At 48.1% G+C, this 25,735-nt stretch overlaps 1 protein-coding gene and 1 long non-coding RNA gene across 4 annotated transcripts in view; one reads left to right on the forward strand and one right to left on the reverse strand.

The window, feature by feature from the left end:
* Positions 1–5,358: 5,358 nt before the first annotated feature.
* LOC139678213 (uncharacterized) lies at positions 5,359–10,776 on the reverse strand. Of its 2 annotated transcripts, none has more exons than XR_011698987.1 (3): positions 9,965–10,776; positions 8,220–8,394; positions 5,359–6,672 (listed from the first exon to the last, which is right to left on the reverse strand). It is a non-coding gene; the product is annotated as an uncharacterized lncRNA (long non-coding RNA). The 2 variants fall into 2 exon arrangements; XR_011698988.1 differs by lacking the exon at positions 5,359–6,672 and adding an exon at positions 7,582–7,612.
* SMAD3 (SMAD family member 3) overlaps positions 8,671–25,735 on the forward strand; it is an 83,340-nt gene continuing 66,275 nt past the window's right edge. Inside the window, exon 1 of one of the 2 annotated variants that reach the window (XM_071568877.1) lies at positions 8,671–9,232. In XM_071568877.1, the coding sequence (XP_071424978.1) occupies positions 9,027–9,232 (206 nt within the window). In that variant the 5' untranslated portion in view covers positions 8,671–9,026. The remainder of the gene's footprint in view (positions 9,233–25,735) is intronic. The other variant, XM_071568876.1, reaches the window with a different exon arrangement.

Raw genomic sequence — 25,735 nt, forward strand, 5'->3', positions numbered from 1 at the left:
TAAATCCCCAGAGAACATCTGTAAGGGCTGTAAAGGGACAGAGTTTTCATGGAGAGGGATCTGAAGCTGAGCTATGAAAGAGATTTCTCAAGGCAAGGAATAGTAGTAAGGTCATAAAAATCACATGTTCCTTTGAAAATGTCTGTCAAGGCTGTACCCAGCTGCCTAAATTGGCTTCCTTTAACTTCACAGGGTCTCTCTAAGTGCTGGAGCACATGATTTTCAATTTACTCCCAACAGCATGCGAGGGGAGGGACCATCAGCATTGAAACAATTGCTTTGATACATAACCAAAAGCCCTGTGACTTGTGATTAATAAAAATTTCCCAAAACCTCTTATCAAAACCAACAAGGAGCCTCACATAGGCAGCCTTGAGCTTTGGTTTGAAAGCTTGACATGGACCCAAATGATGCTGGTCAGCTTATCCTAAAAGAAAGAATAAAGAGTGGAGGATCCCAATGTGTTACAATAAAGCAGCGTTTGAGGTTTCCTTAATTTGTTCAGTATCTCAGGTAAACTAAACTTATGATTAATTGCATTTTCTCCACAGCTCATGATTAATTGCATTTTCTCTCAGCATTTTCTTCTGCACTGTCCCTGCCTCTCAAGACTTGACTGCAAGCTCACACAGGTGATGTTTCTTAAACCCTGAACTCCCAGAAGCACAAAATTGCATCAGAACCTCAGGCCACACCTTCTCTTCCTCTCCTCTCTCCTCTCCTCTCCTCTCCTCTCGTCTCCTCTCCTCTCCTCTCGTCTCCTCTCCTCTCCTCTCCTCTCCTCTCCTCTCCTCTCCTCTCCTCTCCTCTCCTCTCCTCTCCTCTCCTCTCCTCTCCTCTCCTCTCCTCTCCTCTCCTCTCCTCTCCTCTCCTCTCCTCTCCTCTCCTCTCCCTCTCCTCTGTGGACAAGGACAAGGTAGGAGACATGAACCCTCTGAGATAACAGCCAAAGGAGAAGCAAATAAACAGCACTATTGTTTTAATTTAATTGCTACCATTTCAAACCCATTTCAAAGGGTCTTGACTGGGGAGTTTTCAGTGTTTGGGTTGGTAATTCTGCCTTTCTCCTCCACACCAAGGACTGCACTGTGTGTTTAAGCTGATTTGGCTTTAAGTTTAGTTTTCCTTCAGGGCAGCCTGCCCAGGTTTCTTTCCCCTCTGCTGCCAGACTTGGCAGTGCTTTAGCAGAGCATTTCAGCCTCACTAGCAAAGAGCCCTCACACAAAGCACTTTATTTCCCCCCAGAACAAATAAACAAGGAGTAAACATCCCTCCTCTCTCTCTCACACACACTCAGGGAGCATTTCCTTGGGGATTCTCCTCCCCTTTGTGACACTCCTATAGCCAAGGTAGGGCTTGAGCTTTCTGAAGACTGTTTGAGAAAGCAAAGCTGCACTTTTGCAATAATAAGTACTCAGAGGATGATTTAAAGGAAAAAATAAACGAGGTTTTTCTCTGTGTACACGCACAGCTCATGGACTCTGTCCAGTTCAGCTGTTTGGGTATCCCAGTATGAATGTGACTGTGCTCTGCTCCAAATGGAGTGAAATCCCTGGGAGAGGAGAGGAGGAGGAGGAGGAGAGAGGAGAGGAGAGAGAGGAGAGGAGAGAGAGGAGAGGAGAGGAGAGGAGAGGAGAGGAGAGGAGAGGAGAGGAGAGGAGAGGAGAGGAGAGGAGAGGAGGAGAGGAGAGGAGAGGAGAGGAGAGGAGAGGAGAGGAGAGGAGAGAGAGGAGAGGAGAGGAGAGGAGGAGGAGAGGAGAGGAGAGGAGAGGAGAGGAGAGGAGAGGAGAGGAGAGGAGAGGAGAGGAGAGGAGAGGAGAGGAGAGGAGAGGAGAGGAGAGGAGAGGAGAGGAGAGAGGAGAGGAGAGGAGAGGGAGAGGAGAGAAGCAGGCAATTTGTAGTGGTTTGATTTTCCTCTTTTTTCATCTTGAAGAGTGCACTTTCTTGGGTTACACATTAAGCTGTCAGGAGGTAAAATCAACATTTGGGATTCTACACAGAGCTTGAAATGTTGCTCCACAAATTGTGGCTATCCAGAACTTCTCCCATAAATCCTGGGGTTGTTTTCCTTATCTTAGCAAGTTATGTATAAATATTAACATATTATTCATGGGCAAATAATTCCACACCCCTCCTTGCCCCTGCTGCTGCCTTAAAGAGGATTCTTGTTTCAGATGACAGTCCCTTTGTAGGACCTCAGTTTGTGCTTCAGGTTAAGAGAATTAAAATAAAAACACACAAAAAGGGGTCAGGTCCAACACATGTTGCCAGGAGGGTTTCTCTCTCCCAAGAGCACAAGGGTGGGATTTCCCCCTCCAGTACAGGTGAATTTTTTGGTTCAAATGTTCCTTGAGAACCTCCTTTGTGCACAAAGAAAAGTGTATTTTCCCTGTGGAGGGGCTGGACACGGCAGCAGTTGTGGACAAGAGGCCATTGCAAGTGGAACATGTGAAAACAGGGCCCTATTCATAAAAGTAATATATTTATATTTGCTCATTAAAAGCCTTTGCTCAGGAGCTCTTTTAAAGTCCAGCTGGATATAAAATGCCCACTCGAGAAGCCAAAATGAAGATTCCAACAGATGTGCCCTGGCAAAGAGGAGGGTGCAGACACAGCAAGGAATTCAGAATGGACAGACAGTCATCCATGGTCAGAGGGATCTCCACCAGAATGTTTGTGGCTGGAGCTGGAGGTCACCTGTAACAAGCCTCTGTTTTCAGGGGCTGGCCTAGTTCTTTATTTTTTTTTTCTGACTGCAGCTTCTTGGTGCTTTTTGTACTGCAGGAGGACCACCTGTAATTCCACGTGGCCCTCAGTCACTCTCCCAACCAGAGGAGGGAAATGCCTCAGGGGGAGAATCTCCACAAAAACTGGGGCTTTGGATTTTGTTTGAACAACAAGGCACACTTTAAAAGCCACAAAATTTCAGGTTGCAAGACCTGGAATGGACAAGTGTTTGTGCACAGAGCCCCAGCCTGGTCTGCAAAGGGCCAGCAGGTGCTGCCTCCTCCCAAGCCTGGTGCTGAAAGTCCTCTCCATCTCCAGGATATCAGCACAGCCCACTGATATCTGTCCAGTGACAGTTTTATCTCCAGCTTAATTGAGAGCATATTAATTACAGGCTGTTCACACATTTGTCAAGATTAGATCTGGCCTTATCCAAGTGGTTCAGCTGAGGGCTCAGCCCCAGGAGGTTTGTGTGTCCCTCTGTGTCCTCTGAGGGACAGGGGAAGGTGCTGTGGTGACCCCAGCAAGATGCTTTGCTGTCTCTCATGAAGCCAAAAAGCCAAACCAAAGGGCTGCCCCCAGATTATTGGCTGCCACCTCCTCTCTCACTGGACACTCCTAAACCATGCCAGGAATTGCCACATGAGGTCTGTTGAGAGCTCAAAGATGAGCAGGGAAAAGCAGAGTTAGGAGTGCCATTCCCAAGCCCCTGGAGGGAGTGTTTTTTAAGCAGGTCTGTGAGGGCCCTGCCCAGCAGGGTGTCCCATCCTGTTGAAGCAGAGGCTCTGCTGCTTCCCCTGCAGCTGTGGGTGCCCCCAGAGCCCCAAGCCCAGGGGAGCAGCCCAGGGCTCAGGGCACACCACAGACAGGCACCCTCCTGGCTGGAGCTGCCTCGTGCCACAGGGAACACAGAGGGCACAGCTCAGATTTCCCAGAGATCACCCACCTGCCCCAACCTCAACACTGCCCTTTCCCTTCCTGTGTGGCCACCAGGACCTGTGTAGTTCATAAAAAAATTACTGAGGGACTCAATCATACAGGCAATATGTTCTCAGTGGATGATTTTGGTTCCTCCTTAGCTCTGCCCTGAGCCCCAGAATGGCCAGTGAAGGCCACTTGGAAATGAAACTCAGAAGCAGAGAGATCTTGGAGTGCAGGAATGGCCTGTCCATGGATCACCAGGGAGGTTCAACTCCAGTTCAGGAGCACCTGCACAATGAAGTGCCACAAACTGGGAGAGTGTGTTAGAAGGAGCCCTGTGGACATGCTGCCTTCTCTTTGTTCCTTGGGGACTGCCACAGTCACAGAGAGGATTCTGCCTTAACTCCACCTTTGGTTAGAGCTGCTTGTGGGATTTTTGCACTTCTGAGCCTCTTGGAACACACAGGTGGATTAACTTGTGTGCATGGAGCATTAGGAATCTTCAGCAAGGCAATATTTGAATGTATATTCTTGTTTTCTCATCTGTGGAGGAGAATAATTGCTGCACCCTGCAAGGGTTTGGGGATACACAGCCCTGACATTAATGCTGGAGACATTAACTCAGAATGACCTTGCTTTTGTTGTGACTCACACCCCAAGTTATTTTCCTGTAGGTTTGTTCTGAGTGATTAACACAGGTCTGCTTGCATATAAATGCTGTTCTACACACACACATATATATATATAAATATTACCTTCACCAAGGAAAGCTGCCACACTTTCCCTTGTTTATGCACATGATACATGACATAAACTCCAAGTTAAATGCCACAGCCCTTATTTCTAAGGTAAGGTATGAATTTCAAACCCCCTCCTTGCTTTCACTACTGCCCATCTCATCCCTCAGCCTGGCTGCTACTTGGGGAATGAAGAACAAGTGCAGCTGAGGAGGCAAATCCCAGTTTGCTACAAACTTCCCAGCTTGTCCACCTGCTTCTCTTGGTCAGTGCTGTTGGAAACTTCCCTTCCACACACGGGTAGGGAATTGTAGCTAATGTTTCACAGAGTGAAAGGGAGATGGGGCAGCACACCAGGAGCTGGTTCTCAACCACTCCCTGCTCCTCCAGGTGGCCACCCTTGCAGGTTGGGGCAGCCTGGGAGCTGTCCCAGCAGGCAGGAGGCTCCCCCAGCACCAGGAGCAGCCCTGGCCACGCTCCCTCCCCTGCCTGTCCCAGCACATCCCTCCTGCAGGGCTGGCGGGGAGGGAGGGAGGTCCTGTCTGCCCCACAATCCCTCCTGGCTGCTCCAAGGATGCCAAGGGACCATGGAAGCCATTCCTCAGCCTCTCAAGCTGCTCAAACTGTTTCCAATCGAGGTACAAATGAGCTCCAGCAAACACCTTCTTGTTTCTCATGCTAATTTTACATTGTTCCTGGAGCAGAGCCCAATTTTTTCTCTTTGTGAAAGTAAAATTGAAATTCTGCTCCTCTTCATTAAACCAATGCATGTAGACAATATTTTTCAGCCATTTGAAGGTGTTTTAGTGAAATGAAAAGAGCTGTAAAGGGTTTGGGGGGTTTCTTGAAGTATCTGGTTTTCTGACATTATTGCAGACTTTATGTATTTGTATTTTTCAGCAAGAGTAAACTGTGATAAGCTCCTGAACCTCTACTATGCCCCAAGCAAAGAAAGAGAACGACCTTCAGAAAGTAAATAACAAATTGTATCACAAATAATAAGCATAATCACAAAAAAGAAGCATCACCTTCTCCTGCTTCCAAGGCCTCAGACTTTGTGTAAACCAGCAAATGGCTCAGATCACTCAGAACTGGGATGGTCCTGCTTTTCCTCTCCGTTAACTTTTCCACTATGAGAGTGTCCAAAACTCTCAGAAATAAAGGGCTACTGTGCAGGGGTTCAGAAAGTCATATTTTCATAGAACAGTTCATTCTTACAGGTAACCCAGCAGGCACACAGGCTGTTCCACAAAATGTCATGGCCTTCAGCTTCACAAGTCCTCCCACATCCCAACCCCAAAGGTTTGCTTGTTTTCAGTTGTGTTTTTGGTGCTGCTGTGGCTCAGAGGTTGGCTCAGAGGTTTAGCTGCCTCATTTAGGAGATTGTAAGCAAGGGAGACCCAGTTTGGTTTAGTGTCTAGCAAATTATATTCACCTTTTGGCCACTAAATCACTGTGCAAACCACTCAGCTCTCCCTCTCCTTCCCCTTATTCAAATAGCCCCAGTTGATCCCTTGTGATATGACTGGGAGGAGTGAAGAGCAGCCCATGAACATGTCCAGAAAACTCTGGAAGTGCTGCTGGACCGAGGGCACAATATGAATTGTGAGGGTGGCAATGAGATTGGAGCACTATGGAAAACTTTCTGGAATTGTCCCCATGAGCTCCTACCTAGAAAATATTTATTTAGAAAGAAATGTTGATTCCCCAAAGAGATCTGCCCTGAGATCACCCTGATGTGGAATGGACTTGCCATGTTTGAGGCAGGTCCTTCAGTCCTGGGTTTCTTTTACTTGCAAAATGTGCTGGGCCAAGAATAAAGAAAATAGAAAAAGATTATTTAACTTCACCACAGTAAAAAAGTGTAATAAATACGTATTTCTACATTTAAAAATGTATTTAACTTCCCCATTTTTGTTTCACATCTTCGAGATATTCTCTAAAGTTGTGAAACACAATTTTTAAATAAGAGTTCAGAGTCTTAAATAATCATAAAGTATCAGAAACTTGGTCTTTTCAGAAAACTCAAAATATGCAGCAAGTCAACAGCACTGGCAAGTCAGTAATTTAAGGCATCCTGACACTATTTACACTAAAAGCAACATGTTTTTGCTTTGTTTTAGAGGTATTGAGGAACTGTTTCCTCCAACAACGTTGGCATCATCTGCAGGAGTTCCACATCTTTGCACTTCAGGCATCTCCAACCAGGGCAGCCAAAAACTGGGTCAGGGCAACACTCCAACATTTTCGTGGTGAGCCTCCAAAATTCGAGACACTCAGGGAATGCCTGTTGGGGAATAATGGGAGAATGTTGGAGGGGGAAAAAACACAGAGAAGGGTGTGTTTGATTTGTAGCCAATATTGATATTTCAAAAAGTGGTGCTGTCAATTTGGAATAAAACACTGGGTTTGGAATCCCTGTGAAAGCCAAGCCAGTGGCCTCAGGTGGTGTCTGATCCCACAGGATCCTCCCCTGCCACAAGGCAATCTGTGTGGTTGGCTGCTCCCAGGCCATGGGCACGGGAAGGTTTGGGATCCCACCTCTCCAGGAGTCTCCCACTGGGTTGCTCTGGAACCTGGAATGTGGCACTGTTGGGTTGGCAGAACTTTTGGGTCCAGGAGCTGCCGAGCAGCGCCGGAGGCTTCCCAGATTTGGGCTCCATGACCCTTTCCAGATGCAGAAAATTGGGAAGCACATCCCAGCTCCTAAACTCTGAATTAGAGAGCCAGGTCCCACAGAGCTCTGAGGTCCCACAGAGCTCTGAGCCCGTTGCTCCTGGGCAGCTGTTGCAAGTTGCTGAGCAGCAGCTGGAGCTGAGAAACGGGAACCAGCCTTGCTTGGAGGCACCTGGTGACTCTGCAGGTGGTCCTTGGCCTCCTTGCTGCTTGCTCAGCACCATTTTGGCCTGGATCAAGAATAGTGTGGTCAGCAGGATGAGGGAAGGGATTCTCCCCCTGTGGTGAGGCCACACCTTGAGTGTTGTGTTCAGTTCTGGGCCCCTCAGTTCAGGAAAGAGATTGGGGTGCTGGGGCAGGTCCAGAGAAGAGCAACGAGGCTGGAGAAGGGACTGGATGTGGCACTGAGTGTCCTCTTAAACACCTCCAGGGACAAAGAATCCACCAGGTCTTGATCCAACCCCACTGTGATCACCAGCCCAGGGCACTCTGTGCCAGAGTGATCCCAGTGGGGTTGGATCAAGGGTTGGATTTGATGATCTCAGAGATTTCTTCCAAGCCAAGTGAGAAGAGAAGAGCAATGAGGCTGGAGAAGGGACTGGAGCACAAGTGCTGTGGGGAGAGGCTGAGGGAGCTGGGGGTGTTCAGCCTGGAGAAGAGGAGGCTCAGAGGAACTGCCTGACAGGGGTTGTACCCAGGGGGGCCGTTGGTCTCTTCTCCCAGGAACCAACAGTAGGACAAGAGGGCACAGCTTGAGCTCTGCCAGGGGAGGTTTAGGTTGGATATCAGAAAGAAATTCTTTATAGAGAAAGTGCTCAGGCCTTGGAATGTTCTGCCCAGAGAGGGGGTGGATTCCCCATCCCTGGAGGTGTTTAAGGTGACACTGGATGTGGGCTGGTGATCACAGTGGGGTTGGATCAAGGGCTGGACTGGATGGTCTCAGAGGTCTCTTCCAACCCAACTGATTTTGTGATTTTGGGGGGTTTATCAGCAAGCTGGTGTCCTGAGGAGCTAAAGTTTGTATTTATGTTTCTTTTAGGACCTGGGCTCCCTCTCAGCATGGAGGGAGTGATGTTTGAGACCGGGCAGTGTCCAATGTTTGAGACCGGGGAGTGGCCAGTCTGAGCCAAGATGGAAAGTTAGAAACTGGAAATGTACCTGGATGCCACCCTGAGTCAGCCCCAACGGAGGCACCTCCACCAAACACCTCGACCCGAACAAACCATCGTGCTCTGACAAAGATGTTCCGTCTGAGAGTTCCTGCCCAGCTCCGGCTGTAAACACCTCCAGACTGTCATTTGCGCCTGATACAGGGCGACAATTATTTGGGTACCTGGTGCTCGGCGTGGAAAAATGAGGGAATGGAATAGTAAATTAGAGGGATTGAAACAAAAAGCCACCGATGGTCTGAGCCCGCCTGGCCACGCCGCGTTCAGGTACCTGTGTGGGAACACACTTTTCCACGCAGGAAAGCGCCACCCTGGCACAGACCGGCCACGGACGGGGCTTTACCCTGGTGTTTATTTTCCCTGGGTGGGATTTTTGCGGCCACCGCTCCTTGTCCTGCCCCGGGGCTGTTGCGCTCCGGGAGAGCCCGCGGAGCGCGAACCCCCTCGGGGGCCCCGCTGGGCCGGAGCGAGCGGAGCCTCCGCGCCCTCCCCTCCTTCCCTCCCTCCTCCTTCCAGCCGTCCCTCCCTCTCTTCCCTCCCTCGGCGGCGCGTTTGGGAGGGAAGGAGGGGGTGGAAGCCGGGCCGGGGCGGCCAGCAGGCAATTTGCATGAGAGACAGACTGGGAATGAGCTGGAGTGGGCGCCTCTCCGCGCACACAGAGCGGGGCAGGCGGGGGAGGAGGAGGGAGCAGCCGCCGCCGGGCACGGGCGGCCAACTCCGCGCAAAGTTTGGAGCCCCGCGCTGAGGCCGCGCAGGGCTTTGTGCGGGCCGAGCGGGCCCCGCCGGCAGCGCCAGCATGTCGTCCATCCTGCCCTTCACCCCTCCCATCGTCAAGCGGCTGCTGGGCTGGAAGAAAGGCGAGCAGAACGGGCAGGAGGAGAAATGGTGCGAGAAGGCGGTGAAGAGCCTGGTGAAGAAGCTGAAGAAGACGGGGCAGCTGGACGAGCTGGAGAAGGCGATCACCACGCAGAACATCAACACCAAGTGCATCACCATCCCCAGGTACCGAGAGCAAAACGCGGCTCCCCCGGCCGGGGGGCCCTGCGGGGGCGGGGGGTCCTGTCGGGGGATCCCTGCGGATGCGGGGAGACTCTGCGGGTGCGGGATCCCTGCGGGGCCTGGAGATCCCTGCCGGGTCCGGAGGCCCCATCGGGGGGTCCCTGCCGGGTCCGGAGGCCCCATCGGGGGATCCCTGCCGGGTCCGGAGGCCCCATCGGGGGATCCCTGCCGGGTCCGGAGGTCCCATCGGGGGATCCCTGCCGGGTCCGGAGGTCCCATCGGCGGGTCCCTGCCGGGTCCGGAGGTCCCATCGGGGGCTCCCTGCCGGGTCCGGAGGTCCCATCGAGGGCTCCCTGCCGGGTCCGGAGGTCCCATCGGGGGGTTCCTGCCGGGTCCGGAGGTCCCATCGAGGGGTCCCTGCCGGGTCCGGAGGGACCTTGCGGGTGCGGGATTCCTGCGGCACCTGGGGATGCCTGTGGGTCCGGAGGTCCCATCGGGGGATCCCTGCCGAGGCCGGGGGGTCCCTGCGGGTCCGGGGGTCCCTGCGGGGGCTCCCTGCCGAGGCCGGGGTGTCCCTTCGGGGTCCCTGCGGGGTTCCAGCGGGAGCAGCGCTATCCCGAGGGACCCCCGTGCTCTACACGGCAGGGACAGCGTTGTTTTGCTCCCCAGCCCCTCCGGCTTCGTGCTGTGTTAGCCCCCTCCTGCACGCTCGATATATAGTTAAAAAAAACCCACCAAAAACTGGCTGAAGACTCGAATTACTGTGAGGTAACAAGAGAGGGGAGCGCAGGGGAGGGAAACGTGTGTGCAGCCGAGCCGGGACTCGCGGAGTTGGGAGCGCCGCCGATCGGGGGGTCACTCACTCACTCACTGGCAGAAGTTTCTGCGTGTTCCCGAGTGCTGCTGGTGTGTGCTTTTAGTCCTCATTGCCGTGTGCTTTTCGTCCTCATTGCCGTGTGTGTTTATTCCTCATTGCCGTGTGCTTTTGAGCCTCATTGCCGTGTGTGTTTATTCCTCATTGCCGTGTGCTTTTAGTCCTCACTGCCGTGTGTTTTTATTCCTCATTGCCGCGTTCTTTTAGTCCTCATTGCCGTGTGTGTTTATTCCTCATTGCCGCGTTCTTTTAGTCCTCATTGCCGTGTGTGTTTATTCCTCATTGCCGTGTCCTTTTATTCCTCATTGCCGTGTGTGTTTATTCCTCATTGCTGCGTTCTTTTATTCCTCATTGCCGTGTGTTTTTATTCCTCATTGCCGTGTGTGTTTATTCCTCATTGCCGTGTCCTTTTATTCCTCATTGCCGTGTCCTTTTATTCCTCATTGCCGCGTTCTTTTATTCCTCATTGCCGTGTCCTTTTATTCCTCATTGCCGCGTTCTTTTATTCCCGATGGCAGCGTCAGGAGCGCGGGTTTGTTTTCCTCGCGTGGCTTCTCCCGTGTTATCCAGCCCGACACTCTTGATTTAGAGCCCCGCTTTGCTCGGGTTTTCCAATCACTTTTGAAGTTGGGAATGCACATTGGCAGAGCTGAAGGGGATCGTTGGAAGCGCAAAAACCCCAAACAGACAAACCGACCAACCCAGCGCACCACGTGAGGGCGAACAGAACCGATTTCCCCCCCGCTTTTTCAATTAACGTCGGTTTTATTTTTAGCCTCCATACTGAGCCCCCTCCATAAACCGTAAAGAACGCGTGTGTGTAACTATCCCATCTAAGAATAATTTTCCAAGTAGCCTTCAAAAGGCTGCTCACAAGTGATGCTTTATTTATTGCTGCAGATTTCTCCGAGCTGAGGCTGTTCCTGGTTGTTGGTGGAGAACACTTTTTTTTTCTCCTCTTTTTTTTTTTTTTTTTAAACAAAGGCCAAAGTTCATCCCAAATATTTGAATGGCGCATAATTGTGTGCGAAGATAGCAGTGTGTGTGTGTGTATTCATGCTTCGCTCCGGCCCAAACAAATGTGTGCTTTCTTGGTTGTCAGAATGATTTAATATGCAGGGGCTGCTACAAAGCGGCATCTGTTGCATGAAAAAGTGAAGCGAGCGCCTTAGAAATGGGGATGTTTGGAACTCCGCAAATTTTCTTCCAACAACTGCACTGGGTTGTTTTTTTTTTTTTTTAAAGGAAAAAATAGAGTCTCCCTCCTTATGTTTTTGGTGGCTGAGATTTTGGTCTGTAATGCAAATCCAGCTCTCAGCTTTTGTTAGAGCGGCTCTGGCTTGGCCTTGCTGGAAGCAGAAATCCAAACCTGTAGAGCTCCCAAACGATGCAAACGCCTTAAAAGCTGTATTTTTAAATTCCTGGTAAAGCAGAGTGCTTTGCACGTAGCTAATTGCCTGTTTAAACCGCTTCCCTGAAAGACTTACCATTTCAAAAGGGGGAAAATGGCTTGAGCAGCCCTGCTGGGGTGACCTGGGCATTGTGTCTGGTGCTGCTGAGCTGGAGGGAACAGGGCAGGGAGCCCCTTGGAGCTGCTGCTGCTGCTGAAAAGGTGGTTTAAAGAGAAGGGAGGATGCTTTATGATTTAAGGGAAGCCAAGAGTTGGGTCAGATGCGATGCTTTCATTTAAAAAGATAATTTTGAAGGTGGAAAATAAGTAACAACACAAATAGGTATCACAAGTCATGAATGTTCTCACCTTCAGAGGTTGTCCTGGCTGTTCTTCCTGAATGTCTCTTTTTTTCCTAAATCTTGCTCTGTTGATGAAAATTGTGCAGAAATTCAAACATTCCATGTTCATTTATGGCACTGAGCCTGGATCCTGCAGATCTCAAAAAAAATTCTTTGCAGAGAGAGTGCTCAGGGATTGGAATGGGCTGCCCAGAGAGGGGGTGGATTCCCCATCCCTGGAGGTTTTAACCTGAGCTTGGCTGTGGCACTGAGTGCCATGATCTGGTAAAGGGACTGGAGTTGGACCAAGGGTTGGACTTGATTATCTTGGAGGTCTTTTCCAACCCAATCCATTCTATGATTCTATGGATGTGGCACTGAGTGAGAATCCACCATGTCTTGATCCAACCCCACTGTGATCACTCAGTGCCCTGGGCTGGTGATCACAATGGGGTTGGATCAAGGGTTGGACTTGATGATCTTGGAGGTCTTTTCCAACCCAGCACATTCTATGATTCTCTGTTGGTGGATTCCCCATCCCTGGAGGTGTTTAAGGTGACACTGGACGTGGCACTGAGTGCCATGATCTGGTAAAGGGACTGGAGTTGGACCAAGGGTTGGACTTGATTATCTTGGAGGTCTTTTCCAACCCAATCCATTCTATGATTCTATGGATGTGGCACTGAGTGAGAATCCACCATGTCTTGATCCAACCCCACTGTGGTCACCAGCCCAGGGCACAGAGTAGGGTTGGACTTGCTGATCTCTGAGGTCTTTTCCAACCCAATCCATTCTATGATTCTATGGATGTGGCACTGAGTGAGAATCCACCACGTCTTGATCCAATCCCACTGTGAGAATCCACCATGTCTTGATCCAACCCTACTGTGATCACCAGCCCAGGGCACAGAGTGCCCTGGGCTGGTGATCACAGTGGGGTTGGATCAAGGGTTGAACTTGCTGATCTTGGAGGTCTTTTCCAACCCAATCCATTCTATGATTCAAACCTCTGGCATCAGTTTTGGTGGGAGCTCCTCGTTCCTTGGCACAGGTTTTTAACCACAACTTCATATGTGCTGTTCTTATTGTTCAGTGTGTACATCACAGAGACCCAGCTGAGCCTGGTTAGGTTATTCTGTGCTGAGATGTTAATAATTCTCTATCAGGGATTGGGAAATGGTGTGGAAATCTGGAGCAGCCTGTCTGGAAGTCGTGGCAGAGCTGGAGTTCCAACCAGGCCTTGTGGCTTTAAGAGCTGTGCCTTCCCCTCTGGACTGCTCTGCTTGTCCTGATGTATCTGAATCTCATTCCTGTGTCATTTGGAATTAGTGTTTGCCAGACAATCTGAGTGTGCTTCTAGTTTGCTGTTTGTTTTCTTCTTTTATTTAATAACTCTCCATGTCCTTTTACTCTTTACTCAAATAAATATGTCAGAGAGGGGGGGAAAAACCATCCTTAAGGATCAGCTGATGCTGTGCATTGTGTGGAGTGCCTGAGTGGACTGAATTACAGTGGAGCCCTGCCAGGGATGACTCTGGCCCAGCAGAAGCAGGGCAAGTCCAAAATTAGCCATTGTATCCATGAGACCCAGCGAGTTTCAGTTGGAAAAGTGCTCCAGCTCTGCAGAAATGTTGCTCCTGGGAACAAGAACTACCCAGCAAATTCCTGGAGGGATCAGGTGGGGCTGTTTTAAGACAGAGCAAGAAAAAGAAAAATTCTTGTTGTAGGGCTGAGGAATTAGAATATGAAATTTATTCCCACTGTCATTTTTATCCCCTGGGAACTGGAAATGTACCTCCTATGTGCCATCTCCTGACAGATTGTTAAACAATGACTGGTTTATTTGGTTGTGTAGTTGTTCAGCACTGTTGTTTTCCAGGAGCTCCATTTCTGTGACAGACTCCAGAGGCCTCAGATTTTCTGTTGGGAGAACTTGTGGCAAAGAGCAAAAGGCTGGGGAGGCCTTCAAGGATTTCAGTGTGATGGTCCTGGCAGGATTTTTCCTTCTTGTTTTTACTGCTGGAGCAGGAAGTGATTTCCCCCTGAAAAACGTGGAGGACTCTGATGTTCTCTGCTGGTTTCTGATGATGCTGGAGCTGGGCAGGATGGATCCTTTGGAGGACCTTCCTTCATCCTCCTCCAGGACAAAGCCAAAGCCAATCCTGTCCCTGGAGGCTCCTTTAAACCTCTGTCCTGGTGGGCTTTGGTGTCAGGACTGACCTAGTGAGTTGTGCCCAGCTGGGTCTGACTGGCCATAAGGCATTTTTCATACTGTGTTGGGTGATAAAGTTAAAAACACTCATTCTTTTGTCCATTAAAATCCATCTTTTCTGGCAGGTGCATTGATTTGGACAGCCCAGCTTTCAGGGTGGGCATTTCTCTCACTTGCCATGTGCCCTGGCAGCATTTTGTCTTAGAAGTGAAATGTCTTGGGCTGGATTTTGGTGAGTCTTTGACTCTGTGGACTGCAGAAACCAGAGCATGTGCTGGGCCCTCAGTAATTCCTAAAAGCTGGGCAGTATTTCTAGTCCTGCTGATATGGGATGAGACACTCAGTGCTTTGTTTGCAGGGCTGTAGTGGTGCTACACAGATTAAGACATAAATCTCATGACACTTTGTACTCAATTTTCATATGCATATTTTTTTCTTTTGAACTTATTGCTGTGTTCATTTGTTTTGGTGTCTGCAGTGGTTTCAGGGGAGCCAGGATTCTTGGGTATAAGGAACACTTTCTTTTAAGTGGTGGGGTGTTTTTTAATGTAGAAAATAATTCTGAGGCGAGGTGGGTGTTATTTCTGGTGGAACTCATCAGATAAAGGAGAGAATGTACCAATTGAAATGGAAACGGGGCACATTTGCCTCTTAAAGGCAGGTGGTGAGCAAGGTGTTCCTCCAATTATTTACATTTTGGTGGGGAAAACCAGGGATAACACATAAGGAACATGATACATAAGGATCATGTTACATAAGGAACATGATACATAAGGAACATAATACATAAGGAATATAATACATAAGGAATATAATACATAAGGAATATAATACATAAGGAATATAATACATAAGGAATATAATACATAAGGATCTTAATACATAAGGAATATAATACATAAGGAACATCATAATACATAAGGAACATAATACATAAGGAACATAGTACATAAGGAATATAGTACATAAGGAACATAATACATAAGGAATATAATACATAAGGATCATAATACATAAGGAACATAATACATAAGGATCATAATACATAAGGAATATAATACATAAGGATCATAATACATAAGGATCATAATACATAAGGATCATAGTACATAAAGAACACAATACCTAAGGATAATGCCTAAAGATTTTAGGAACATTTGGGTGTGAGCAGAGCTTCTGTTGTGTTGGTAGCTGAGCAGACAACACCTCCAGGAATTGCTCGTGATCTTTGGTTTGCTTTGATAGCAGGAAATAGGAGAACTCCAAGAACATTAAGTGGCAGGGGCTCTGCCTGAAGACCTTGAAGTGTGTTGTGATTTCACACCATGGGGTGATTTTTGAGGTCGTTGGGCTTGATGATCCTTGTGGATCCCTTCCAGCTTGGAATATTCTGTGTTTTTGTGTTCTTTTGAGCTTGATGCCTGGCTGGTTTAATTAACAAGCCAAGGGCCAGCCGTAGTTCTGTGTGTCCACATGCAAATGTGTGTATTATTTTAATGCCAGTTTTAAACCACCTCATTTTAATTAGGCCAGTCCTTGTGTGGGAGGAGCTTTAGTGCTGCCTGGACTTGTTCGGGGCCGTGTGCCCTGTAAAGGGGTGCCCTGGGGATGGCACAGGACAGCCCCTGTGTGCAAACACTGCCAGCCACTGCACTGGTTTGCTGGTGGTTTCCTGTTGATTTTAGTGCTGCAAATCTGTGTCCACTGCCCTCTGTACTGCCCCAGCTTTCTGGGCAGGTTTTACAGCCCTGCCCTGCCCTGCCCTGCCCTGCCCTTTGTGCTGCTTCAGTGCCCCAGGAGCTGGTGTGGCTGTGGCAGTGCCAGCTCAGGGTGCCCTGCTCTGGAACCAGCTTTGGTGTGGCCTTAGGGGGACTTTGCAGGTGTGAAGGTGAAAACACAGCGAGGGCACAGAGGGGACTTTCTTCCTGCTGGGCCTCCTGTCCATCTCCTCTCAGCCATAGGACAAGGGGGCACGATGGGCTCAAGCTCTGCCAGGGGAAATTGAAGCTGGAGATCAGAAAAAAATTCTTTCTAGAGAGTTCTTAGGCCTTGGAATGGGCTGCCCAGAGAAGGGGTGGATTCCCCATCCCTGGAGGTTTTTCAGCTGAGCTTGGCTGTGGCACTGAGTGCCATGATCTGGTAAAGGGACTGGAGTTGGCCCAAGGGTTGGACTTGATGATCTTGGAGGTCTTTTCCAACCCAATCCATTCTATGATTCTGTGGATGTGGCACTGAGTGAGAATCCACCATGTCTTGATCCAACCCCACTGTGATCACCAGCCCAGGGCACTGAGTGCCCTGGGCTGGTGATCACAGTGGGGTTGGATCAAGGGTTGAACTTGCTGATCTTGGAGGTCTTTTCCACCCCAATCCATTCTGTGATTCCTCCTTGCCATCCAACCCCTGGGCACATGTTTCTGTTCCTCACAGCCCCTCCATCTTCTTGTCCCCACCCTTGGATTGGAAATGATGGAATTTCCCAGTAATTTTTCCAGTTCCAGCCTGGATGATTGTGTGGAGTTGCCTTGTAGACCACACGATGCCACTTCCAAACCCAAACCCCTCCTGTTAAGCTCAGGCAATAATGTTGGTACAACCAGTTAGGGAGCAACTTCTCCTTCAGTTATTCCAGCAGAGAGGAAGGAGCTGGGAAAGGAGGGAGGAGAGGCCCAAACCAAAGGAGATCAGCTCAGTTGGTTCAAACTTGGCTGTAACAATGCCAAGGTCATGGGTTCAATCCCCTATGTGGGCCATTGACTGAAGAGTTGGACTCGATGATCCTTGTGGGTCCCTTCCAACCCAGAATAATCTGGAATTCTGAGTTGCTGCTGCAATAGCACAGCAGCCCCAGCCCTTTATTAAGGCATCTTCCTCCAATTTGTCATTTCTCTGTCAGCAGCCAATACAATTCAAACCCTTTTGTCAATATATTTATTTCTCTTTTTGCCTGCAATGTGCAGCCCAGCTCAGGTTGTGCCTTAAAACTGGTGGTAAAACTCCTCATGGCTTGAGAACACCACAGGAATGTTTATACAGAGATGGGCTAAGGGGGAGAGTTGTATTTTGTATTTGTTGAGATGCTTTCAAATATTCATTTCTCTGCCTTTTCTCCTCCTCCCCTTTCTTGAGAAACTGAAATAGCCAAAAAAGCTTCTGAGAGGATTCATGATATTCTCATTATATTGTGTGGTAAGTGTTGAATCTGTGTGAAACAAAATGTGTAAAGTGGTTGCTTCATTCTTACAGTATTAGGAAAAGACCCTGAATATTGCAGTCATGGAAGTATAATGAGAAATAAAAGCAAAAATAAAGAAATACCCACTGTACAGGATTATCACATCAGGGATCCAATTAAAACAAGTTCTCCTAATAAATATTGGTTTAATAATGTAAACTCCTGATTGCTGTATTATTACAACAAAAATAAAATTAACAAGATTTAATGGACTGAGCAGCCATTAATTTTCCCTTGTTAATTTATTAGGAGCTTCTGATGCTGTTAGAGGCACCATAATGCCATTTTCCTGCTGGAGGAAACCAATAGGGCCAAGCAGTGCTTGAGTTAAGCAGAAATCAGGTTTTCTTCCCAAATTATCTTTTTTTTCTGTTGTTTGGGGGTTTGTTTTTTATTCTTAGTATCTTTTAGCTCTTGGGTGCAATTGGATTGGCAGGGCTGGGGTGCAGCTCTCCCTTCCAGTAAGGATATGAACAGCCCTAATTAACTTTGGTCCTTGTGTGCCTTGATGTGTTGTGTGAAAAGCCTTTGCCAGCCCCAGGCTCTGGGTTGGGAGGGAGGGGAATAAAGTCAGGGCAGAGATTCCTGGCCCCAAACTGCAGCTCCAGCAGGTTCACCCCACCAACCCCACCCAATATTTGCTAAATCCCTTTGGTTCCAAAGTGGAGGAAATCTGTAATAATTGGGCTCTTGTCACTGATAACCAACTGTTGGTGTGACTGAGGAGACAACAATGTGCCAATTAATATTTTAATGTTAATTTTTGGAAACCTTTTAAAGCTGCTCTTGCTTTGCTCCCTCATCTCTTTGCCATCACTGGCAGGGTTGGTGGGACTTGTCCTTGGTGAGCAGGGACCTGTGTGGACACAGACCACAAAGCCAGAGCTCTTTCTTTCTGTCTTTAAAGGTTGGATTCTTCACAAGCAGAGATCACAACTGGGAGTAGAAACAAACTACTCTGGGCATAGTAATGGCAGTTAAAAAAAATAAACAAAACAACAAAACCCCCCAGGGTAACCCAGAAGAACCAGGCAAGAAATATTAAATTAATAGCACCCTGATTTTTAACTCATCACCCAGGAATCATCTGAGCTCCAACAGCAAATCTTTTCAACTAAGAATCCTGTTAAACCTACTCCAGATTTGTTCCTTCAGCAGCAGGGTGGGTTTCTCTGCCCTGCCTGGCTGTGTCTGGGGCAGGGAGAGTTTTGGTGCTTTAGGAGCTGCTGGTGGTGTGGAAAAGATGAAATTATTGGTGAGCCTCGTGAGGAAAAGTGCTTGAAAATCCACCAAGACCCACCTGCAAAAATGAAGAATGAGATGAAGAATGAGATGATGAAGAATGAGATGATGAATGAGATGAGATGAAGAAGAATGAGATGAAGAAGAATGAGATGAAGAATGAAATGTGAAAAATGAAAAGAAAGATGAGATGTAACCTGTGTAAGTCTAGGAAAGGTGAATGGGCAACCTTGAGAAATTCTGTCTGTCCCCAGAAACACCTTTCCAGCTCACCTGCTGTTCAGCCCTGGGGTCGTGAGGGCACAGAAGGGGCAGGTTCCAGGTGGGTGTGCCCACCTTGCCCTGCAGCACCTGCACACTCAGCACGGGTGGGCTCTGAGCCTGCCCAGGGGTGGAGCATCTGCTGCTCCATCTCCACAGGGACATCCATCAGCTTGGAAAAAGGAGGGTGGGAATCCTGCAGGGAATGAGGTGTCAGGAAGGAGTCTGATCATCTCCCTGGGACTTCTCTTCCTGCAGGATTGTCAGGAAGGGAAGTCTCAGGGTAAAGGCAGTGGGTGAACCATCCTTGGCTCACCTTGGAGTTGAAAATTTCAGTCAACTTTTCCTTCCAAGTCGTGGCAGAGCAAAGGCTGGAGTTTGTCTCTGAATTGGTTGAGGTTCATCAACCATAACAGAACCTCTTCTAAGAAGGAAGTCCAAGCAGAAATGTCCTCCCTTGTGGTGAGGCTGCAGCCAGCAAGGGTTGAATGATGAATGCTGAGACAGACTCTCCTTTTTCACAACAACAGAAGAGAAACTTTGTCCTTCCTGTTCCAGTTGCTTGAATATGAACAGAGAAATTCACTTGCCCTTCACTGATGTAGTTCACAAAAATATTGGCCTTAGAGGAAGTTCTCTGTGGCACTGGGGATGCCTCTGTTTCTGTGCTGAATGTGCAACTGCTGTTGATTTATCTCTTTAACAGCCAGAGAATCCTCTTTTCCCCAAATTTTCTTTCCCTCTGTAATGGATTTTCAGTGTTCCTGTGTGGGAAGACCAAGACCCAACTACAAACACCTTGAATTTTGTTCTCCTCAGAAAGACCAGCTGTGGGTTTTTTCATAGGGATGTCAACTCTGTGGTTTCCAGACATGTGGAACGTCACAGAAAGGTCCTTTTTATTATTTCTTGGGCAAGTTGTTGTTCCCCTTGACTCAGAGGCGTGGCCAGTTTGTAGCAGATGTTTAACACCCTCTGAAAAGTTCTCTCAGTGGTTGAAAAGCACTTTGTGTAAAAGGGAGGCTGACAAGCAGCTGGAGGCTGGAGTCTCTCCCCACTCTTTTTGCATATGGATTTCAGTGAATTTACTCCTGATTTCCATGCAAGTGAAAGCAGAGTCAGGCCAGCACAGGAAAGCAGAGGACTGAAGAATGTGGAGAGAGGTGTTTGGATTTTGAATATCATCCCCTTTCCTGTTTGAATTCCAAGGTTCTGGGGGCTTCTGTGGGTTGTTCTGTGCAGGATTTGAAGCCTCCCCAGCAGAGCCTGTGAGACCTGGGGGCTCCAGTCCCAGGGAGACTGGACTTGCCAGGCCTGGGCTGGAATCTGGCACAAGCCAGGCAGGATTTAGTTGGCAGTTGGATGAAAATAATATTCCTCTGCAAAACATTTCATTTTCCGAGGAGCTCTCCCTGGTGTTTCCTTGAGGGGGTTCTGGTGGGCACTGCTGGGCTTGGCAGAGCCCCTGCATGTTTGAGCTGAGGTGCCACTGCCCCTGATCCTGTGCAAGGGGTGACATTTGGCTTTATTCCTTTTTTTTAACCATTTAAGCAGCTTGCACAGCAGTGGAGAAGCCCTTTTGAGGCAGTGCTTTTCCCTGAGCCCCATTCCCACCTCCCTGCACAAGCCCAGGGAGGTCTCTTGGATATTCCCACCTCCGTACACAAGCCCAGGGAGGTTTCCTGGATATTCCCACCTCCCTGCACAAGCCCAGGGAGGTTTCCTGGATATTTCCCCCTGCCCTGAACAAGCCCAGGGAGGTTTCCTGGATATTCCCACCTGCCCTGCACAAGCCCAGGGAGGTTTGTTGGATATTCCCACCTGCCCTGCACAAGCCCAGGGAGGTTTCCTGGATATTCCCACCTGCCCTGCACAAGCCCAGGGAGGTTTCCTGGATATTCCCACCTCCCTACACAAGCCCAGGGAGGTTTCCTGGATATTCCCACCTGCCCTGCACAAGCCCAGGGAGGTTTCCTGGATATTCCCACCTGCCCTGCACAAGCCCAGGGAGGTTTCCTGGATATTCCCACCTGCCCTGCACAAACCCAGGGAGGTCTCCTGGATATTCCCACCTCTCTGCACAAGCCCAGGGATCTTTCCTGGATATTCCCACCTGCCCTGCACAAGCCCAGGGAGGTTTGTTGGATATTCCCACCTGCCCTGCACAAGCCCAGGGAGGTCTCCTGGATATTCCCACCTGCCCTGCACAAGCCCAGGGAGGTCTCTTGGATATTCCCACCTGCCCTGCACAAGCCCAGGGAGGTTTCCTGGATATTCCCACCTGCCCTGCACAAGCCCAGGGAGGTTTCCTGGATATTCCCACCTCTCTGCACAAGCACAGGGAGGTTTCCTGGATATTCCCACCTGCCCTGCACAAGCCCAGGGAGGTTTCCTGCACAAAACTCACCCACCCCTCCAGGCCCTGAGCTCAGAGGAGCACAAGAGCTGCTCCCAACAGCTGTCCCTGCTTTCCCAGCAGCAGGAAAGCTCTAGAATAGTTACTAATGTTGGCTTGGACCCTCCAAACAAAACTCCAGTGGGCTCTGGAGACCCTGGATTAGTTACTGTGCAGGAGTTTCACCGGCTTGGAATGGTGAAAATCACACACAGTTTGGTTAATCTTTCTCCAGATCTGCTTCTGGAGCCTAAATTTTCCTGACTTACTCAACAGGAGCTTCACCATAACTCAGAGCTCTCCTGTTAACCTGTTTAATGTTCATACTTTTTGTTCAGAATTTTCTGTTAATTTTTTTTTCAGTGGGCAGTTTTTGCAGAAGGTGACTGGGAAGGGCAAAGCAGAAGGTTGAATGAAACCCACTGTGGTGCAAGGAGCCTTTAGAGAGTAACTAAAAGCCAAATTTCTCACAGGAGATGATGAGTGTGTGCTTATCAAGGCTAACAGAGGTTTCCAGCAGCTCTGTGGCACCAGCAGAAGTCTGGGCAGTCTCAGACTGTGCTGAGCTTTGCTCTCAATTAGAGGCCATAAATAACTTTTGTAGGTGCACAGCTGATCACTGGAGCTTTTTCCCAAGGCTGCTTTGGCTTGTTTGCTACAACTCCAGGCTGAAGGTTCATGGAGAGAGTTGCAGCTGCATATTTGGGGTTTTTTTCCCAATCAAAAGTGAATAAAGATACGTTTTCAGTTGTGGATTTGGTGCTTAATGAATGTGCATTGTGGTCAGGGAAGGTTGGAAACATCAGGGTTTGTTCCACAGCACTGTAACATCGAGAAAAATAATTGTATTGTTGCTTGGACCTTGCTCTTCACTACCTACCAAATACAACTTGTTTCTCAGAGGATTTAATTACAATATTTTTAATTTTTTTTAAATATTTTTTAAAATATTTTTAAAATTGCTGCTTTAAAAACCTTTCTGTTGCTCTCCAGCCTCTCACTCATCCTCAGCTGTTTAATTTTGGCTGGAAACTTTCTTTGAAAATCTGTAGGTGCTACGTCAGGGAGAGTGTGAGAATTCCATGGATGTTTAGTGGTAAACCTTGCCTGGCTTTGCCTGTTTTTTGTCTGTTCCTCTCTGTGCTTGGTGCCTCCTGCACACAGGGAATGTTTGGGGTGGTTGATGAAATCCCAGCCCAGGATTCTGTGCTGGGCTCAGGTTTGAGGTCTGTCTGCACAGCTCTCCACACGCAGCCTCATGTTGGCAGTTCAGCCACACCACAGAACCAGATGTGGCTTTAATACCAAATTAATATCCAAATACCAAATCTGAAATGAGGGCAAAGCATCTCTCAGGGGATTCGTGCTGTTGCTGTTGGACTTTTCCAACCACAGCTGGAAAAATGAAATTTCTCTGCCTGGAACTGGGTCTTTTTGTGCTGAACCCTCCCATGTCTTTGCTGTAAAACTCCTTTGCAGCTGAAGATTGTGGGGAATTGTTCTGAAAGAGAGAACTGAAAACAAGAGCTGGCCATCTGGCTGGAAACAACATTATTAATTAAGTGTTGTCTTTTAAATCATTTACAAGCTTGACAGGAGTGCTCTTTTCAAACCTACTGGAGCAAGTAGAACTTGCAGCCTTGCTGTGGAAAACTGTGTGTTTATTTAATGTGCCTCCTCCCTAAAATGAAGGATGGAGAAGTAACCTTTGAGATGGTCATTACTTAGATAAGCAAAGAGCAAAACAGCCTCTGAATTAGTCCTTGGGTGTTTTAAATGGTTCCTTTCTTTAAAGGAGAACAATTAAGTTCCAATATTGTCAGTTACTCCCATTTGAAAATAAGAATAAATCTATTCTATACAATATTCATTAAGGGCTTTTCATTGTGGTCAGCCCACAACCTGTGTGTGACCTCTCAGTTTATACCACAGGGCTGATCTTCAGGTGTTGGATATCAGAAGGATTTTTACCCCCTTTTGCTGATGGGGAGAGTGAAGTCCTGAGGTTGTTGTGGGCAGAGGCAAAGCAACATTTTGGGTGCAGGAATCCTGTGCAGGGTTCCATACCCAGGACTGGAGTGGCAACACTCTTGAGAGCATCTTCCCGTGCTCTGGGTGGAAAACAGGAGCTGGTTCCAAAGCTGCTCTGTCTGAGTTATACCAATAATTCATAACATGTGGATAATTATATTAAACCCTAATTTTCAGTTAAATAGAGGAAGAGGCTCCAGCATTTCAGAATCAAAACTGGCATGGATTGGAGGAGCCTTTCTCAGCTTGTCTAGTCCAGCCCAGCCATGGCCAGGGACATCTTTTACTGGGTCAGGCTACTCAGAGCAACTTCCATCCTGCCTGGGGACATTTCCAGTGGTGGGACATTCTCCAGGATGCCCCTCCTTGGATGCTCAAGGGGTATTTCATTGTACTTCCATATTTTCCAGGCTTAGGATGAGGTCACTTCCTTATTGCCTGGATTTTTCAGTACCTTCAGAGTCCCAGCAACTCTCATGGTGTGTCTGAGTGTCAGGAGAACAGCCCGAGTTGAGACCTGCCCATATTGCAGCTCTGGGGGCTGCACATGGGAAAGAAACGTCCTGGGATCTTGGAAGGACTGTGGAGCCCCTTGGATGGAGGGAATTGTGGACAGCCAGGAGCAGTTTCATGGAAACATCCCCTCTTTTCCCTCTCTGTAGTTGTCCATTTGGTTCCTGTTGGTTCCTGGTGGGTCTGGGCTGTAAGATGTTGGTGCCACACTCAGATGAACCCACGGAAGAGGTGAAGGCCTTGGGAATTCTGGCTTGAAAAAGAGTTCTCTCAGTCACTGCTTTGCATGCCAGGCTCTACTGGTTTGGAAGCCCTGTTGAGAGAGCTGCTTCTAAACAGGAATAAAAATAGACCTTTGATTGTGCTGATTTTAGAAAAAAAAAAAAGCCATTTATTGGATTATGATTGGCTGATGACTTTGAAGCTGGAGACAGTTTTATATTACAGAGTTTCTGACTCTGCTTATTCTCTCAGTTCCTGTTCCCCCCCTCCTCTTTTTCTTTTTTTTCCCTCCTTTTCTTGCTTTCTATTTTTAGGATGGCATTTCAGAGTTTCTGCTCTGCTGGCAGGGCAGTTGTTCAGAGGAAAGGAAAGGTGGGAGGTGGAGCTAATGAGCATTAATAGTCTATTATTAATCTGGCTAATGAGCATTAATAGTCTGTTATTAATCTGGCTTTTGAGTCTGACTTGGTGTTCAGAGTTTATTTCCAGTTTATCTGACAGTGGGTGAAAGAGCTGGTTGTGCTTGACCCACTGACAGTCCTTGCACTTGAGCAGAAAAGAGGAAAGCAGAAAGTTCAGGATTGGAGAGAGGTTATTAAAAGTTTTAGGGCAATTCTTTGTGCATTTTATATTTTGTTGTGTGTGTGTGTTGTATATTCAATACTTTAATAAGTGTATATAAATAATTAAACCCCTCATATTCTATAGAATTAGCTCCAAGTGGAAACTGGGATTTCAGTCGCCATTCCGTGGAGAAAAAGTGGTGTGACTTCACTGAAAAAAGTGTTAATGGTCCATTAGCAGTGGAACAAAACAGGAATAGCCCTTGTTTCTGTTCCATGTGCCCACACAAATGACATTTTTTGTATTTTTTAAGCTGTGTGACGTTTTTGCACGTGCAGAGCAGCTCTGAGTTCACCCCACTGCGAGAGAGGAACTGGGAAAGCCTGAAAGACTTTGTGGCCCTTTTGCTTTAGGGTCCCTCTTAATATACAAATGATATTCTATTTCATCCCTGATTTTCCTTTGCACTCACTGTGCTGCTTGGAGCTGTAAAGAATATTTTTTTAGGCTCATTTGAAGCTTGAGTGTTGTCAAAGGCTGGCTGGAAGCTGCCCATGAAATGTATTGCTATAAATTAAAGCCCCCAAGGGTTATTTTTAGAAGATGAGGGATATTTCAAAACACAGCCCTTAACTTTTCTACCACTGATTCAATAACTTATTCCTGGCAGTTGGAGCCAGGGCAGGATTTTTTCAAATCGAATTTCTATTTTTTTTTTCAGTGTGGTTTCCCTGTTTGGAATAACCAGGAGACAGGGCTGGCTGTTGGTTCACAAAATCTGATGTGCAGAGTTTATTTTATATCTGTCCTGGGGCCTGAGCTCTGCTGCTTCATCTGCAGTTGGGAGTCCTTTGGGAATGCAGAGCACAGGCTTGGGCTCCCACGATAACCTTGCTCCAGTTTTGTTTCTGCTGTTATCTCCTGGCACAAAAAACTGGAGGAGGAGGGGGAGGAGAAAGAGGAGGAGAAGGAGGAGGAGGAGAAGGAGGAGAAAGAGGAGAAAGAGGAGAAGAAGGAGTAGAAGGAGGAGGAGAAAGAGGAGAAGAAGGAGTAGGAGTAGAAGGAGAAGAAGAAGTAGGAGGAGGAGAAAGAGGAGGAGAAGAAGGAGTAGAAGGAGGAGGAGAAAGAGGAGAAAGAGGAGGAGGAGAAAGAGGAGGAGAAGAAGGAGTAGAAGGAGGAGGAGAAAGAGGAGAAAGAGGAGGAGGAGAAAGAGGAGGAGAAGAAGG

Source organism: Pithys albifrons, chromosome 13 (assembly GCF_047495875.1).
Source record: "Pithys albifrons albifrons isolate INPA30051 chromosome 13, PitAlb_v1, whole genome shotgun sequence".
NCBI classification, from domain to species: Eukaryota; Metazoa; Chordata; class Aves; order Passeriformes; family Thamnophilidae; genus Pithys; species Pithys albifrons.